Source organism: Gobius niger (genome assembly GCF_951799975.1).
Source record: "Gobius niger genome assembly, chromosome: 15".
Lineage (NCBI taxonomy): Eukaryota > Metazoa > Chordata > Actinopteri > Gobiiformes > Gobiidae > Gobius > Gobius niger.
Genome location: NC_136866.1, coordinates 7226914 through 7243245, shown reverse-complemented (window position 1 = coordinate 7243245; position 16332 = coordinate 7226914). Strand labels below are relative to the sequence as shown.

Sequence of the window (16332 nt, the reverse complement as noted above, 5' to 3'; positions counted from 1 at the left end):
AAAAGACAAAGAGAGAGAGGGATATTGTACATCCAATTACACAATGGAGATAATTTCACTCAAACTTGGCTGTAAATACTGTTTAAGTGGCGCTAGCCCATAGTTAGCTTTGCCCGCTAGCCTGTTAGCTTGTTCTTGTGATTCTAATAGTGTGTATTGCGCCTCCGACACAGAGGCACGGAAGTTGCAAGGATGGTTTTCTGAACAGCGACACCAGGGTGAGATGAAAGACCCCCTAATCATCCCATTAGCACTTGCATTATTCCCAGAGGGACTACGAAAAAGATTTCTTAAGGTAAACAAGCTACTTAGTTCTTCTTTAATTAAAATAAATAAGACTAAATCATGCTGATGCCGTTTTGATGCATAGAATAAGTGCTAATCACTGAAGGACATTTAGCTTTGTTTTGCTTTCACACTACAAGTACCTTCTGCGCAACTGTATAACTATAACTTTATTTACAATAGGATAAGGCCAGATTTCACATTTTAATAGCGCTTGACAGCATATGAAGTGAGCTTACTCAAAATTTGCCACATGCATATCTTAAGTCTATAAATGACATTACTGACCTAAACAAACAGTTATTAGTGACAAAGGCTAAATGCCAGATGCACATAGACCAAACAGAGTCTAATCTAGACAGGGGTGACATTTGGACACCCGGCTGTTATGACTAATCATTCAAAATGAAGTCACAAAATCTATCGGTGGCCTCACCTCGCGCCTCCACCCCCTGCCTCCCCCTTCACTACCTAAATGTCAGCATTTCAATTGGCCTCATTAATACATCCCCTTTTTAGGCTTCTCTGAGACTTTAGAGTGTTGGTATAGACCTGTCACAATAATTATTAACTTATCATGCACTGTAAGAATTTAGCCACACTAATTATAGCATGTACCTAATTACACAAGTAAAAGTTTTGTTTTTAGACAGCAGTAGCACAGGAACATGCAAGATTTTTTTAATTATTATTTTTTACCTTTATTTGACCAGGATAAAACTCAAATCTTTTTTTCAAGAGTGTCCTAGCCAAAAAGCAAGGGCAACAATTTTACATACAAGTTACATTCATAAAAAAATAATCCAACGTTTAATAATTAAATCAAGAAAATACACTCAGATAAAACATCTACAGGTAAAAGGCTTCAAGATTTGTCAATAATGACTTGAAAGTATGAAGTCCGCACAACTAAGTAGCTCCCAGAAAAAGTGTTTATTACTTACACCACATGTAACGTTTCGGGCCTACGCCTGTCTGAGGAAGGGCGTGGTGTAAGTAATAAACACTTTTTCTGGGAGCTACTTAGTTGTGCGGACTTTTCTCTTTTTCATCTTCATAGTCGACTTTGGTCCTGCCCACTATTTAGATTGGATGTGCGTGTTTTTCCTTTTTAACGCTATTGAAAGTATGAAGTGACACAAGTTCTTTCAACTGAAACTCCGTCTGTAGTTTATTCCAAGAGTGCGGTGCAGCAAACCCAAAGGCCTTTTTACCCATTTTTGTTCGCACTCTCACAGAGAGCAGGAAAAGGTCCTGGAAGTGCAGGCTGTAGCTCAGTGAGCTGCTGCAGATAAGGAGAGACAAGTCCAACAATACAATGTAAGATCAAAGGTACCAATGTTTCAATCTGCGAAACAACAACTATGACCAGCCCACCCGGGCGTACAAGACGCAGTGATGAGTCAGCAACCTCATATTTGTAATAAAGCGCAATGCTCCATGATACACAGTGATCAAAGCACACAAGGAGTCAGCTTCGTATATATGACATCACAATAATCCAAAACAAGCTTTTCTTTTTCTTCTTTCAAGCTTTAAATGAGAAGCAATATGGGCTTTGATAGACAAGCAATCATCAATTAAAATTCCAAGATATTTATATTCTGTTACTAGTTGGATCTGGTGTCCCTTTGGAATGATGGAAGGCAAATGCTGGGAAGGTGATTTGCTACAACATGTATTTTGTCTTGTCTATGTTTAAAGCCTATTTTAGATCATAATAAAAGTAAGTCAAAGCAAATTGAAGTTGTGATATCACAAGTTCTGCCGAAGGCGCTGATGCATTTGAAAACTGTATCATGTGCAAACAAGTGTAAGTTTGCATTTTTGATCTAAATAAAAATTAAAAAAAATCATCATTCTAGACCTTCACACATTCTGTATGATAATTTTCAAACCATCCGACAGGGTGGTTTGACAAGCAAATATGTTTGCTATTTTTCTCTTAATACTCTCTTTTACTTCTAGTGGGCAATCTGCTCTCGAAAAACATTCACAATGACCCGATTTTGACTTGACTTTATGTGTGCTAAATATGCACAGTCCAGGAAACGTTGATTATACAACATGTTGCTGTCTGTATCTATTGTTATATTATTGCTTAATTAATCATTTTCTAAGGTTATGGATGTCACACTTTCAAATTTGACATGGCCTGTGTGTTCAGACAATACAGTTAGAGAGCAAAGAGGATCATACATTTTCTGCAGCTCCTAATTCTTCCATTTCAATACCTTCTTTAAAAATCTTTCTTCTTTAATACCTCAGATCCATCATCACCTTCAACTCTCTCCCTCTTCCTATAATCCCTCTGCAACGTTTCCTCTTTGATCCATTATCTGGGAGTTTGGGGGGAAGCAGAGGCTGTGAATCATCCAGTGGCCTTTTGGCTGACACGGCCTGGTCTCACCCGGCCAGGACAGCGCTGGCCCAAAACAGCATCCATCATGAAACCCCGCTGTCCCATCCTATGACAGGCGCAAGTACGTGAACGTCCACCTAAATGAATGGAGCATATCAAACCGCCACTGTGGGTAAAAATGAGCATCTATGTACGGATAAGGCTTTCAGTCAAAGAATGGAGGCCAAAAGCGACCAACAACGTAGCAATAGGTTTATTAGTAGATGATTCATCAGTGAAATTATTTTAAATTAGAGAGAATGATTAGTTAATGAACAGTATGTATTAAACTAGCACTTTGCATAAATTGACATGTTTTGTACGCGACACATGTATTCTCACTTAAATGTGATGGCCCTCGGATGAAAATGTTAGGCTCTAATGATTATGGAGGACCAGAGGCTAGAGGTGGTTGTCATAAAAATTAACAGCGATTTTACCTTGAAGTGTCTTTTTATTACATGCAAACAATACTTCCCGTATTCATCTGGTAAAGAGAGCTAATTTCCACATAAAGGTTGCACGCTAATTTGTCCTTATTCGAAATTGTGAGCCATACCATTCCTATTACATTGCGGAGAATTTACATTTGCTCTTTAGCCAAAAGGTCAGTATTCATGGTCAGGGGAGCTCATAAGTCTGCGCTGCAGTCACAATGCGAACCAATAGGCCAATAATAGCTGCTTTCTGCTACAGAGTTCACATCCACTCGTAGAATAAGAGGGTTATAGAGTATAGACTGCAGCTAGGTCACAAATTACTACTTTTAGTGCCAGCCCCTCCTTAGAGCAATGTCAGGATAGTTTTGTTGTTGTTGTTTCATCCAAAAATCCAATAGTTTTCCTATATGGTGTACTTTGGTGTCAATAAAGTACACCTCAAAACAAAGGCAGAGAACATTAGTGCCCTTTGTGTTATTGTACGTACAGAATGGAGCCGCCAATAAAGAATGGGATAAGAGATTTTGAACATTTACATAATATAGCGGTGAATAATCCAAAAAATAGGCACTGTGGCTGGTTTCTTTATTGCAGCACCTGTCACGTCTTTTCTTTCTTAGCAGTACAGTATGCAAATTATCACAGTATTGTAAGATTATATTTAGATTTCATATGGTACATTGTAAGTACTGCAACTATGAGTACAGATATATGTATATAGCCTGAGCATTAGGGAAAGGGTACGGTTGCAAAAACAAAACAACCTGGAGCACATTGACGTAAACAATGCGCCAATATAGAGAAAATTGAACACCGAAATAACTGTAGTGCAACAGAAGCACAAGGTACTGCTTTGCCCTTAATGGAGCTGAACCGTTATATGCGGTATATGAGAGGCAGTGGTCTAACAGTAGCAGCATAGAGTATAATTGGTATTAAGAGGAGAAAGCTAGAAATAGGTACAAAGAGCAAGTCACACTTCACACATTGCTGTGGCAGTGCAGACAGAACAATGAGACAGGAATTGCATTGCTCTGATCAAAGAACGCGATTCAAATCTCATTATTGTGCAACATTGTTTCTTGGGTGATGTCACCGACAGCAGTTTCACACCTGATTGGGAAAAAATATCTTTATAAATTGACAGAAAGGTGACGTGTGTGGTAGTGTTAGCACATATCGCGGTTTTGCCTATGTCTTTGATCGCTGATGGCGCCGCTAATCAGACGCCTTTGTCGGAACAGCAAGCAGACAGCGGTGGAGATGAGAGGAAATTTGGAGTTTAACATACAGCTGGGATCGGCTTCACTGTAAAGTCCGGATCGGCACAGCGGTTGTCATGGAAATCACGGCGGGATGTGGGTTTATGGTTATAATGTGTGCGTTTGAGAGCCTGAAGTCAAAGGCAGAAACAGTATGGAGCAAGTGGGATGCACAGGGGAGCTCTGTTTAGTCAAGGCCAAAAGACAGGAAAAATGTAATTGCAAAAGTGGTGCATACAGACAAAAAAATACTGCCGGGCCAAAAAACTGTCACCATCAAAAAAAGGTCAAACTGTCCTATATTTTCAGTTTCTGGTTTTGGCTGGGCTGTATTACTCTGCATTGCTCCGCTCTGTCTGATTGTAAATGGATATGATGAGGTCACAGAGGGCCATCACTGAGCGAGGCATGACTTCAGGGCACTAAGACAGCGCCATCAACGTGAGCTCTGCCCAGGGCTCAGTGGAGCACAGCCAGTAGCAAAGCCACTGTCCAATTAGGAATCAGTGTAGACTACAAAACAGCGACTTTGTATGTAAAAGTACAATTACAGTATGAAACGCTCTTCATCCAACGCAACATTAAGATATATTACGCAACTTCACATCACTCTTTGTCTCGAAGACCTTTGCGTTGCCTTGGGGCAGACAAAAGATGAAGCCTTATCAGGAGTGAAAACCGGACCTCTCTTTTTTTACCAGATTAATTAGCTGATGCCTCCGACACACAGTCCCTTAAGAGCGCACATGCATGTCTCTGAGCGCGTTTCATCAGAGGCTGCCAAATGTCGGAAGAGCACCCAATTAGTTTAAGAGTCCGGGCCCACACACCTGTCTACCTGCGCTGACAATAGCCTGTGGCGCTTTGCATACATTTACACATTAATTACTGAGCTAGAGCCATTAATTAGTCAGTCAAGAAACTTAATGACGAGCCACTCAAAGGAGGGTTTCACCTGGGGAGGAGAGGGTGCAGGCACAGGTGCAGAGGCAACATTCGGAACACCCTCCGCTCAATGTGACATTTCAACAAATCTCATTGTTCATAAAGTAAAGACACATTTAAAGCGGTACTAAGTAACTCTTGCCCCTAGAGGCCATAAGCGCAACTGCAGGTGTCGTAGCAAGTTACGATTTTTTAACTTTTTAATTGTCTTGGAGAGAAATACTACGCTGACAGGAAAGGCGAAGGGAAAGAGGGATATTGTACATCCAATTATACAATGGAAATATTTTTTTTCACTCAAACTTGCTGTAAATACTGTTTAAAGTGACGTTAGCCCGCAGCTAGCTTTGCCCGCTAGCATGTTAGCTTCTTCTTCGTGATTCTGTTAGTGTGTATTGGTTGCTGTGGTCCGGAGGCAGTCAAGTTGCAAACATGGTTTTCTGGCCAGAGACACCAGGAGGAGATGAAAGACCCTCCAATCATCCCATAAACATTTGTATTACCCCCACAGGGACTACAAAAAGGATTTATTAAGGTAAACACGTTACTTAGTACTGCTTTAAATGTGAGTTATTATCTCCCACATACAGTCATTCAATTCATTGGGCAATTGATGCTCCTTATTGTCAGATTTCTGTTAACGCAATCTTTGGACTCTTGTCTCTTGAATTCTTCTTCAAAGTCAATTTTATGGAGGACATTTTAGCAAAAGTTATGAGACAAACTACTACTCATAGCAGCATTTATCTTCCAGCGAGCACGTAACTCGCTTTCACTGTAATATAGTTTCATGGCTCTTATCTCTCCTCTCACCAGCCATCAGTTTGTAGCACCTTTTAAAAATTCATCTCCTGCTTTTTCTGATGTTACGACCTTGTAGAAGAAAACCGAATACACGCGCTTGAGCGTGTGCCGTTCCTACTCCTTGACACAAGTTGTTTTGGAGAGAGCTTTAAATGAATTGTTAAGGGCCCTGACGTGCCGTGCGTGCCAAGTGTGAGGGGTTTGTACCTCTCGGTCTTTGAGCACGGCCTGGGTCCTGTAAAGCAGCAGCAGTCGGACGTCACTGTCTTTCAGGCTGAAGTTGCTCTCCAGGATTTGCAGCACGTCAATGCGGGGGCGAACAGGTAAAGTCGAGTCGCCGCAGAAGGAACGCAGCCAAGCCAAGAGGTCGTCCGAGGTCACGTCACTGCCACTGCGAGAGAGAGGGAATGAGTGTGGTCAGTGGTGCAAAGACGATTGTAAAGCAGAGTGCAGCTTAAAAGGGAAGTGGAGAATAATGCTAATACGGTATCTAAATGTGTTTTTATATTGGGCTTTCAATCTTCTTACTCTGTGGACAAAAGTAGTCTTTCACAGGGCTTGCTATAGACAGCGTTATAACCACTCACTCATCCATTCATACAAATTTCAATTTAGACTTTAGACATGGATACTCCAGAACAGATTACTAAAGCCACTGTAATTAGATAACTTTTTTAAGTAAAGGAATAATGCAAAGGGATTACAAAGACAAAACTGGTAATTACTTTATCAAATAACTATTTGTAATACTTTGACAGCTTATTACTCATAAAATGCCAGACGTTTTGAAAAACAGGAGCACTGACACGGGGGATAATCAGTCACAGGAGGAATGTGAAGAATTAAATTGTGTGGAAAAACATCACCACAACAAAACAAAAAATAAATCCTCATAAACCGTGGTCGATTCACAAACTAATGTGTGAAGTAGTTTAAAAAGTAACAAATTCATCAAGTTAAACACAACCAAAGTAAGTCTGGTATTGCTTCAATTGACAAGAATCCCCCCTGGCAGAAACCTTTTCAAGCTACCTAAATTGTTTACCAAAATCCAGCCAAAGCACTTCAATGTCTGATTCATCTAATTAGTTGTATTGTATCAGATAACATCTGTGGTCCTGCGTCTGTTTCATCCTTGCCTATTAGTTACATCCTTTGAAAACCCAGATTCAGAGCAAAACAACAATAACGGAATGAGCTAGATAAGGTAGATGATTTTTTTTTTTTTCTTTTGTGCTGATAAGAGAGAATTTCTAGCGCAAATTAACTCTTAGCGACTTTAGCCACGATTCTGATTTTATTGTCATGTATATAATAGTCCCAAATTGCTGCCTGTGTACAACTGCTTCTGCGACTGTCAACATGAAGAAGCCATCCATCATCCAAGCGACGGGGAGAGGTAAGAAGTCGCACACAAACATTTTATTGACATTTGACACGGCGTCTGTTCATTTCCAAGACGAGCCGAGGAGGCGGGTGACATTTACGTCTGACTGATGCCATGACACTCATTCATATTCCGCCTGTGCGCGACTAGAAACACCCACTTACCTTTAGGCGTAATGAAGACACTTGGAACAATGATTAATGTCACCTAGGAGAGGTTAGCACCAGTCGAGCGTTAGCTTCTGTGATTGGATAGAGTGTGAATACCTACCCGCTCTGTACGCTCTTATGCACAGCGGTCACCATGGCCTCCAGTACAATCAGGGGCTGCGGGTACTTTTTCAGCGTGTCCGAAACTCCACTGGAAAAGAAATTAGAGAAAATAAAAAATCCTCTTACAAACCGTCACGTTGCATAATGTGCTAATTAAGATTTTGATGAAGATTTTCAAATTAGCAGCATGTCGGGGGACAGCGGCGGAGAGAAATAATCAAAGACGTGTTTTACTCAGGGGCAGTTGAAAACGTGTCTGGCGGCAATTAAGATGTTTTAGCCGAGGTTTACAATAATCATGAAATTATTATCACAGCCCTACAGACAAAAAGGGTTCAGAACGTTCTGTGCAAAAACCTTCGTAAGAACGACTACGCAGCAGTTTGGGTTCTTGTCTTGCAGCAAGAAGGTGTGGGCATTCTTGTGTGGAGCTTGCTCTCCCTGTGTCTCCCCGAGTGCACCGTTCCGCCCTCATCAACCTAAAACGTGCACAGGCTGGCCGATATTTAGGAATATTTCGATATCAGCTAACGGCCGATCTAATGCTGATAAATGTTGGTATGTCCAGAACCGAAAGTGCAAGAGACTTCCCGTTGCACTCAGCTGTAATATGATAAAGTTTATCAATCAATCAAAAAAAGCTCATCAACACCCTCTTAGGCCTCAAGGGGACTGAGAAACATCACAATAAAAATCGGTCTGAAAAAAGCCTGTTAAACACAAGTTTCACTGACTAAACTTCTGTGAATATGGGCATGCTGATGCTCATTTGGAAGCTCAGACACTGTAGAATTCAATCGCTGAGTTAGTTTTAACATCCACAAGTGTATTTTTGATTGCAAAATGCAGCGGTTCGCATCACTGTGCTAAAGCTAGCGGCAGGATGGTAATGCTAGCATCAACTAAGCAGGACTGGGGCAGAAACTATGAATGGATCACATAAAGAAATAAACTAAAACCACTGCTGCAGTGGCTAAGTGTTTGTATTTTATTTTATGAAATAACTGATCTAACATAACATCATCAGACTATAAATGATGACATCTCTTTTGCAAGAAAAAATTAAGACTGTATATTGATGTCACACTAGAGAAAAGAGGACCATTTACGTTTTCACTCAGAAAAAAACAGGACAGGAATGTTTTTAATAAATCAGCCTTATGCCCCTAATAAAACGGCCCCTGCTGTCACTGTTCAACACATTTGACAGTTTAGAAGCCTCATATAGGACATCATAGACAAGAAATTTAAAAAAATATCTGTCAAAAATATCAGCCGTGCATGACCATGGGCCAAGATGGATCTAGAGACGGGTCTTTGGGTGCTGCAAGGTTCGTTTTCTCAGCGGATTTGAGGGATGGATTAAATGCAAGAACAATTTCCAAATTTGGATAATAAAGTACATGTTATAAAAGGAAAGGTCTGAGTCAATTGCGATTAGATTTCAGAAGATGAAAGACTTCCCTTCCTGAAATATCCCGGGAAATTACATTTCTACAGAATCAAATACAGAGGAAATGGTTCTTTTGATGTTTGAGAGCAAACGGTGGGATGTTTCTGCAGTGTCATTAGCACAGTTGTGGATTTTTGCTGCAGTGTGTGGAGTGTGTGCTCTATATGTTGCGGGAGGATGGTCATTTTTCACTGAGACAGAAATGGGGGAAAGTGGGAGATTTCCCCTGACTCAACGCGACGCCGGGCTCCAACACAAACACAGCAAAAAGTACCGTAGTAGTACATAAAACTGAGTAAAATAAGCAAATCATCGCGAAAAGATGACTTTGCAACTTCGTTTAGCGCTTCTTCCTTTTACACGGCGGCTTGCACCCAGTTACGACAGTTACACGAGATTGCCATTAGCCTCAGCATTAGTAGGGTTGCTGCAAGACAAAAAAAAAAAAAAACAAGGCTGCCTCATGCATACCTGCCAAACGGAAAGCTATTTTAATGCCCCGCGGCTATGCCTAGTCCATACTTCAATGCATGAAGGGATATTCATTTGCCAGAACAGTGACTGACACGTTCTGGCAATAGTAAAACCTCTAGTGAATACATAATCTGCACCGTGCACCCACATGATGTAGAGTGAGATCTAGAGGGGCACAACTGTATCAGGCTGCATTAATTATAAGACGATAATGAATCAGAGATAAGGGAAAGGAGGGAGCATACAAATAAGACTGGGTGTGTGTGTGTGTGTGTGTGTGTGTGAAGCGAAGGAGCGCGTTGCACCATAGATGTTCATGGGGTGTGTTTTTATTACTAGAGTGATGATAATGTGCAGTTGCTTAAGGGGACTAGGCCTCCACGAGGGGATAAATCGAGGTAGCATAGCATAAATGATTCAGTTCAAAAGTTGAGACGTTGTCGAAGGGCTATGTGCTGGCTTTGATCCCCAAGTATTCTGAGAAAACAGTATTCTGAGAAAACTAAAACAATAAAAAATAAGGTGTAAGTGAGCAACCTCATGAATTTCCGTTGGTGCTTTGGTTCTACATTATAGTAATATTATATAGCATTTTGGTAAAGTGTGGTTGTTGTAAATCAATGTAGGGTGTTTGGGCTTGTCTCAATGCAACTCAATCTTGTGTCCTCCGAGCTCACTGAAGCCCATCGTGTTCTGCGCATAAAAGCAGGTGGAATCTATCTGCACCATGCCCCATTGAGCGTTCATAAAAACAAGGAAATGAGGAAGGGATATGATCAATGCAGTTGGCGCTGGTTTATCTCTCCAATCGGCTGGTGCATATATCTCAGGTCTATGTCTGTAAAGTCTTGCTCATTGGTCCATCGTCACAACGCTCTTCATGCAAAAGCACTTGGTGGCTTGTAAAACTGCATTATCAAGCACAGTTCACTTGACTAAACAAGCAGCTGGTTTCACAAAGGTTAAGGTGTGTGTTGAGTGAGAATGTATGGGTTAGAAATGAATTATTACAAATCATTTAATGTAAGGTAATTTTAGAAGATAAAATTCAAGCAATAACATAAATAGCAGTGGACTAGTGGTGGTGCCAGTATAAGAAAGAGTATGTCAGCTTTGTCAGTGTATGTACAGAATATTTGCACTGTGTTTTCCACCCGTTGATAAAAGGCTTGATTGAGGCGCACTCTTCAGATCTGACATGTGACTCATGTGATTATGTTCTGAAGAGTTTGCTTCACAAGAGCCAAGTCAGGTAATGACACAATCAAGGACGTCTGATTTTTATGTGGAACCATTGCGACGTACAGTACGAGAAAGGTACGAGGAACAAAATTCCAAACCAGTTTCCCATTTGACTCTTCCCTCTGTCAGTATATACACACTGAACAGTGATAAAGCCTCACTTCTGTCAAAGAAACAAGGCTTGTAATTATGTGGCAGAGAGCACTGGCATCAATATCCTGCTCCATCTGTTTGGAGCACCTGACGGATCCAGTGACCACTCCCTATGGACACAGCTACTGCATGAAGTGTCTCGAGGCACATTGGGACCAGCGGAGCCTCTACACCTGTCCTCAGTGCAGACAGAGCTTCAGTCCTTCAGTCCTCTGGTTGGCGGATCTAGTGGAGCAGCTGCTGAAAACTGGACAGACAAAGAGCCGTGCAGACCACTGTCCTGTCGGACCTGGAGACGTGGCCTGTGACACTTGTGATGAGACAAGGCAAAAGGCAGTCAAGTCATGTCTGCAGTATCTGGCCTCGTACTGTGACGACCATGTCCAGCCTCATCATCGGTCTCCTGCGTTTAAAACCCACCAGCTGGTGGCGCCGTGACATCATCTCGCCGACTACATCTGATCTTTTCACAATAAGGTACTGGAACTGTTCTGCCACACTGACCAGCAGAGCATCTGCTCCCTGTGCTCCATTCAACAATACAAGGACCATCACACGGTGTTGGCTGTAGAAGAGGAACCAGCTCGTCAAGACCTTCCAGGACAGAGAAACACAAGTGCAGGAGCTCACACTGGCGATGCAGGCAATCAGAAACTCTGCCCAGGAAACAGCGCAGCAGGGACAGTTTCGCAAGACTGATCCTTTTCTTGCAGAGAAAGTGATCTGAAGCGGAGCAGCAGATCCTATCAAAGCTCAAATCTGAAGAATCTCAAGCCCAAAAGCATCAGGACAAACTGCAGCGTTACATCACTGAGCTGAAAACCATCCTCAATGGCACTGACTCAATGTCTCTCACAGGAGACCATTGCCTCTTCCTGCACAGGAGCCTCTGAGCATGAGGCCAGAGGCTTCAGACCCATCCCGGCATCAAACAAGCTCTCGTTCCTGTTTTGTGGAGATCCCAGCCCAAAGTCTCCTGTATCAGCTCGAGATCATTCTGAGAGAAGGTGTGGACAACCTCTCACAGGCTCTAAGTCAGGATTTACACCCCTCAGTGGAGCCTAGCTCCAGAGGACTTCCTCCGGTACCACACTGACCTGACACTGGACTCAAACGCAGCACACTCAGAGCTGGCCCTGTCTGAAGGCTCCAGGAGGGTGACCTTTGTGTTGGAGAACCAGAGGTCCCGAGCAGGGAGAGCATGACGGGACGCCCTTACTTTGAGGTGGAGTGGAGCGGTTCAGTGGTTTACATAGCACTGGCTTACAAGAGCATTCAGAGAAAAGGAAATGCAAAAGAAAGTGCTTTTGGATCCAATGATAAATCATGGGCCATAGACTGTGACAAAAAGGGGAACAAATTCAATCACAAAGACCATCGCTTTCTGGTCCTCGGCCCGCAGGGCTCCAGAAATGGGATTTATCTGGACCATGGTGCAGGGGTTCTGTCGTTTTACAGCGTCAAGGAACAAACTATAACCCTGCTTCATAAAGTCCAGACCACCTTCACTCAGCCACTGTTTGCTGGACTCCATGTTGAGACCAATGTGGCATTTTGTAATATCCACTAAGCAACCCCCGATGCTGTGAGCGTAACTTGGTTTACTTGCAAGATAGATGTAAATTGAGTTCTTGCACACCAAGTTCAGTGGTGATTCTGAACATTTCTAAACAATACATGTTTTTTTGTGAATAAAAAGTAGTTCCAGCCAAGATTGTCTCATTTCATGATCAAAAATGAATTATTTTCCAGTCTGCCTGATAATTCTAAAAGTACATCTCTGCTGCCACAAGTGAAAGTACAAGCTCAGAAAAGCGGTTGGAATGCAGTTTCTATAAAGACGACAGAACAACAGAAGGAAGTTATTTTCGTCTTCACAGCTACAACAAAAAAGAATAAAAAACAAATGATAACACATCTGAAAAAAACAAGCAAAATCAAAGATAAAGGTCTATCAAAAAACCTTTGTCAAACAGGCTCCAAGGCATCAGTATAGATTTAAACCCTTCCCAGACTCTAAACGCAGCATGATTGTACTATATGACCGTATGAATCATCTCTCTGTCTATCCTGTAAGTGGGGAGCAGAGAGTCACCAATAAAGTGCACTTCACTCAACTCCCACAGGCCGCAACAGTGGAGCCAATCTCAGACTTGAGGCATTTGCTTTGACTGAGCTTTTTCCCCACTGACACTCAGAGCCAGAAGCGGACCAGTGTATTTACAGTTATCAAAAAAAGAAGAAGAAGACATCCGCCGGCCTGGGATGTTTGTGTATGGTGTTGCATGTCAATATTTAGGCAGATAAATCATGCACAGTGAGTGGGTTCAAAAAAAAGTTTCAAACCACTTTTAAAGCTATTTCCGATATGTAAAAATGTAAAAGCGAATGCAAATGCTTTTGACAGACTGTGGAGTGATTGAAATATTACAATAAGTAAAGAAAGGTATTAACACATTCATGAACCTGACAACTTGATGTTCACGTTGCTTTTGTTGGGATCGCCATCCTGTGGAGAGTGGCCCACACCTGTGCGATTTTCTCCAGCCCCGTCTTATTCCTGCGCCTTTTGCGAAATGACTCTACACAGGGAGTCCAACAGTGCAACGCTGTATATGATTAATATCCCACTCAGAAGCTGTCACGTCAACGACTGGCAGCACTGACTGGCCAGGAATTTCAAATAAATGCTTAAGGTTATAATTGGAGACAGATTTCAGTCAGCATTTGTCCCTCAAGGGGAATTACAGCTAAAATGGTGGCATTAGGCAGAAAATCGATACACAGAATGTATTAAAGATCAGAATTGTTGTTTGAGCCCATCTAAAGTTTTAATTCATTACAGTGAATTTTGAGAGCCACTGTGAAAGCACGCAGTGAACAAAGCGCCTGTCAGAATGTTCTATACACTGCTTGATGTTAATGTATAGAATTCATACAACGTTCTCCACCAAGGGGCTTCGCTTTGAGCACATTTTATGTAGTAAATTCCTATCCTGTGCATGCTATACAGACATGCTATACAGACACATCAGATATAAATGAAAAAAAAAAAATAGAATAGAAGTTAAAGGAAATAAAAACATATATTTCATTAAACAACTTCAGGCTGTTCCTCGTTTGATAAACAATATCTATCCAAAAAGTAGATAGGGTGCACATTTTGCAGTGGAAATCTACTATTCAACACAACATAATCTCTTGGGTTGAAATCCAAGAAAATAATCTTCCCGAACAACAGAGAGTAAGACAACAGCAACTATTATTCATGCAACCCCAACCTCCCACTCAGGCTTTAATATAAATGCTGCTTTTGTGCGTTTTTCCCGTAAGCGCTGGGATATGTAGGACTCTCTAAACTTGTCGGGATTTCAATCAGGTTCGATGTCACCGGCGCAGTGTTGAGTGTATTTGGATTAATGGAAAGGGTTAGTTTGTTTTCCATGAGGGAATATCAAAGGCTACCACCATAACAAACTTTAACCCCAAAACTCCTGTTCATAATTACAATAGAAATCGTAATTTTAATGTTCGATATTAGCAAACTGTAAACACTGCAATTATTGAGGTATGTGCTCTGAAAACAAAAACAAGATCAGTCAACATAAGGGGATTTATCACCGTTAAAAGAGGCTAACCCTGTAGTTCATCTGCAAACATGCCCTGAAATGCAGGTGAATATTGCATTAGTTTATATTTAAGCTTCTCAGTTATCAGTTTCACAATTAAACATATTGTCCAAATCAGCACAAATCAGCGAGTACCCAAAGGCAATAGCAAGTGTATCCATAGCAACCTTCTACCCAAACCCCGCCCATTCAGACAAAATGCAGAGACTTTAGTGAGCCCCAGGGACTTGTAGTAAAAATCCAATACCTAAGCGCAGCCACCACTCTCTCCACAGCATCACGGAGCACTGTTTTGACGGACAGGTCCAAGGGTCCCACTGCCGCCCCCAGGACTTCTCTGATCTGCGCCAGAGGGTGCCCATCAGTCGCCATGGTGACTGCCAGCTCCTGCACCTTGGCCCTCTCGGATCGGGACAGATCGTAAAGTCGGCTGTACCCCCGCAGCTCTTCCTGGAAATAGGCAAAAACAAAGAAAGATGGAGTGCAGTGTGCCGACATGTCCGACCTGCCGCGCCAACAGGGCAGACAGGATTTTAGCAAATCATAACAAATGAAAAAGTCTCTCTGAGAGGAAAGCAAGCAGGAAATGAAGAAAAGTGAAGAGACAAGAGTGCTGTGAGAAGTTTACTAAGTGGAGTTTGTGTTGGAGAGTGATGCTCTCTGTAGATATTAACCCAGAGGGCAATAGAAACCTGCTCTGCCTCACCCTCTGTACCACCTTGCTCTGTTTTTCCCTTTTCTAATGAAAAAGAAGCACACCCTGAAAAGAAGTTGTCTCGGCTTGGCAGAATGTCTTTTTAGTTTAACCACTGCCCTGTCACAGAGGTCTATCCAGCTTAAAAACAAGCTTTCAACTGCAAGCTACAGCCAACAAGCTTCTAATAACACATTCTCCATTATTTAGGATTGAACAAAAATTCAAATAGTGAAAGGATAAAATTAGGAAGATGTTCCGCATGTTAAGACAAACATGTGAAGGTATGAATGACAAGTCTGTTCAATAAAGAGGGGCAAGTTTCAATGAAAAGTCCATAGGAGCCAGGAACTTCAGGAGCCAGCTGCCATTTCTCTACGGTTTTAGAAAGAAGGAGGCCACATTTTGTCCATTCTTAATTCCATAGTCTGGGTAGTATGTACTGTGAAAGGTTTGAGAACCACTGTCTAATTTTATTTTAGGCTGGAGAGAGTGAATTTTTGAGTAAGGCAGTGGTAATGCAACAATGGTTAGCTCTAAGGTTGGCTATAAGCAGCAGTCGGCATTGTGCTCTTTTAGCTTTTGAGGGAGATTCACATTTACAATGGATTTTAAGGCGATTTGATGCTTTCTTGGGGGACACGCTTTCAAACAATCAAGAAACTGTAGAGTGCTAGTGTCCTTGAGTATCAAAAACTTTTGGACATCTTCTTGAAATCCAAGCTTTGGGATGTACCAGTAAATAAAATGTAGCTGGGCATACATAAAAAGCACAGTAGAAAGTTTAAGTTATTAGAAGCAACTGGACAAAAACGTGACAATAAATTCATTTCAGCTTTATGGCACGAGTGAGCAATGGATAATTTAGTGTCCTCATGGCAGGTCAAGGCC

At 41.8% G+C, this 16332-nt stretch overlaps 1 protein-coding gene across 1 annotated transcript in view; it reads right to left on the bottom strand.

The window, feature by feature from the left end:
• Positions 1 to 16332, bottom strand: part of nbas (NBAS subunit of NRZ tethering complex) — a 189008-nt gene that overhangs the window by 51504 nt on the left and 121172 nt on the right. The window contains exons 47-49 of the mRNA XM_079571869.1: positions 14995 to 15197; positions 7795 to 7884; positions 6345 to 6528 (exon numbers count right to left, since the gene is read on the bottom strand). Of these exons, the coding sequence (XP_079427995.1) occupies positions 6345 to 6528; positions 7795 to 7884; positions 14995 to 15197 (477 nt within the window). The remainder of the gene's footprint in view (positions 1 to 6344; positions 6529 to 7794; positions 7885 to 14994; positions 15198 to 16332) is intronic.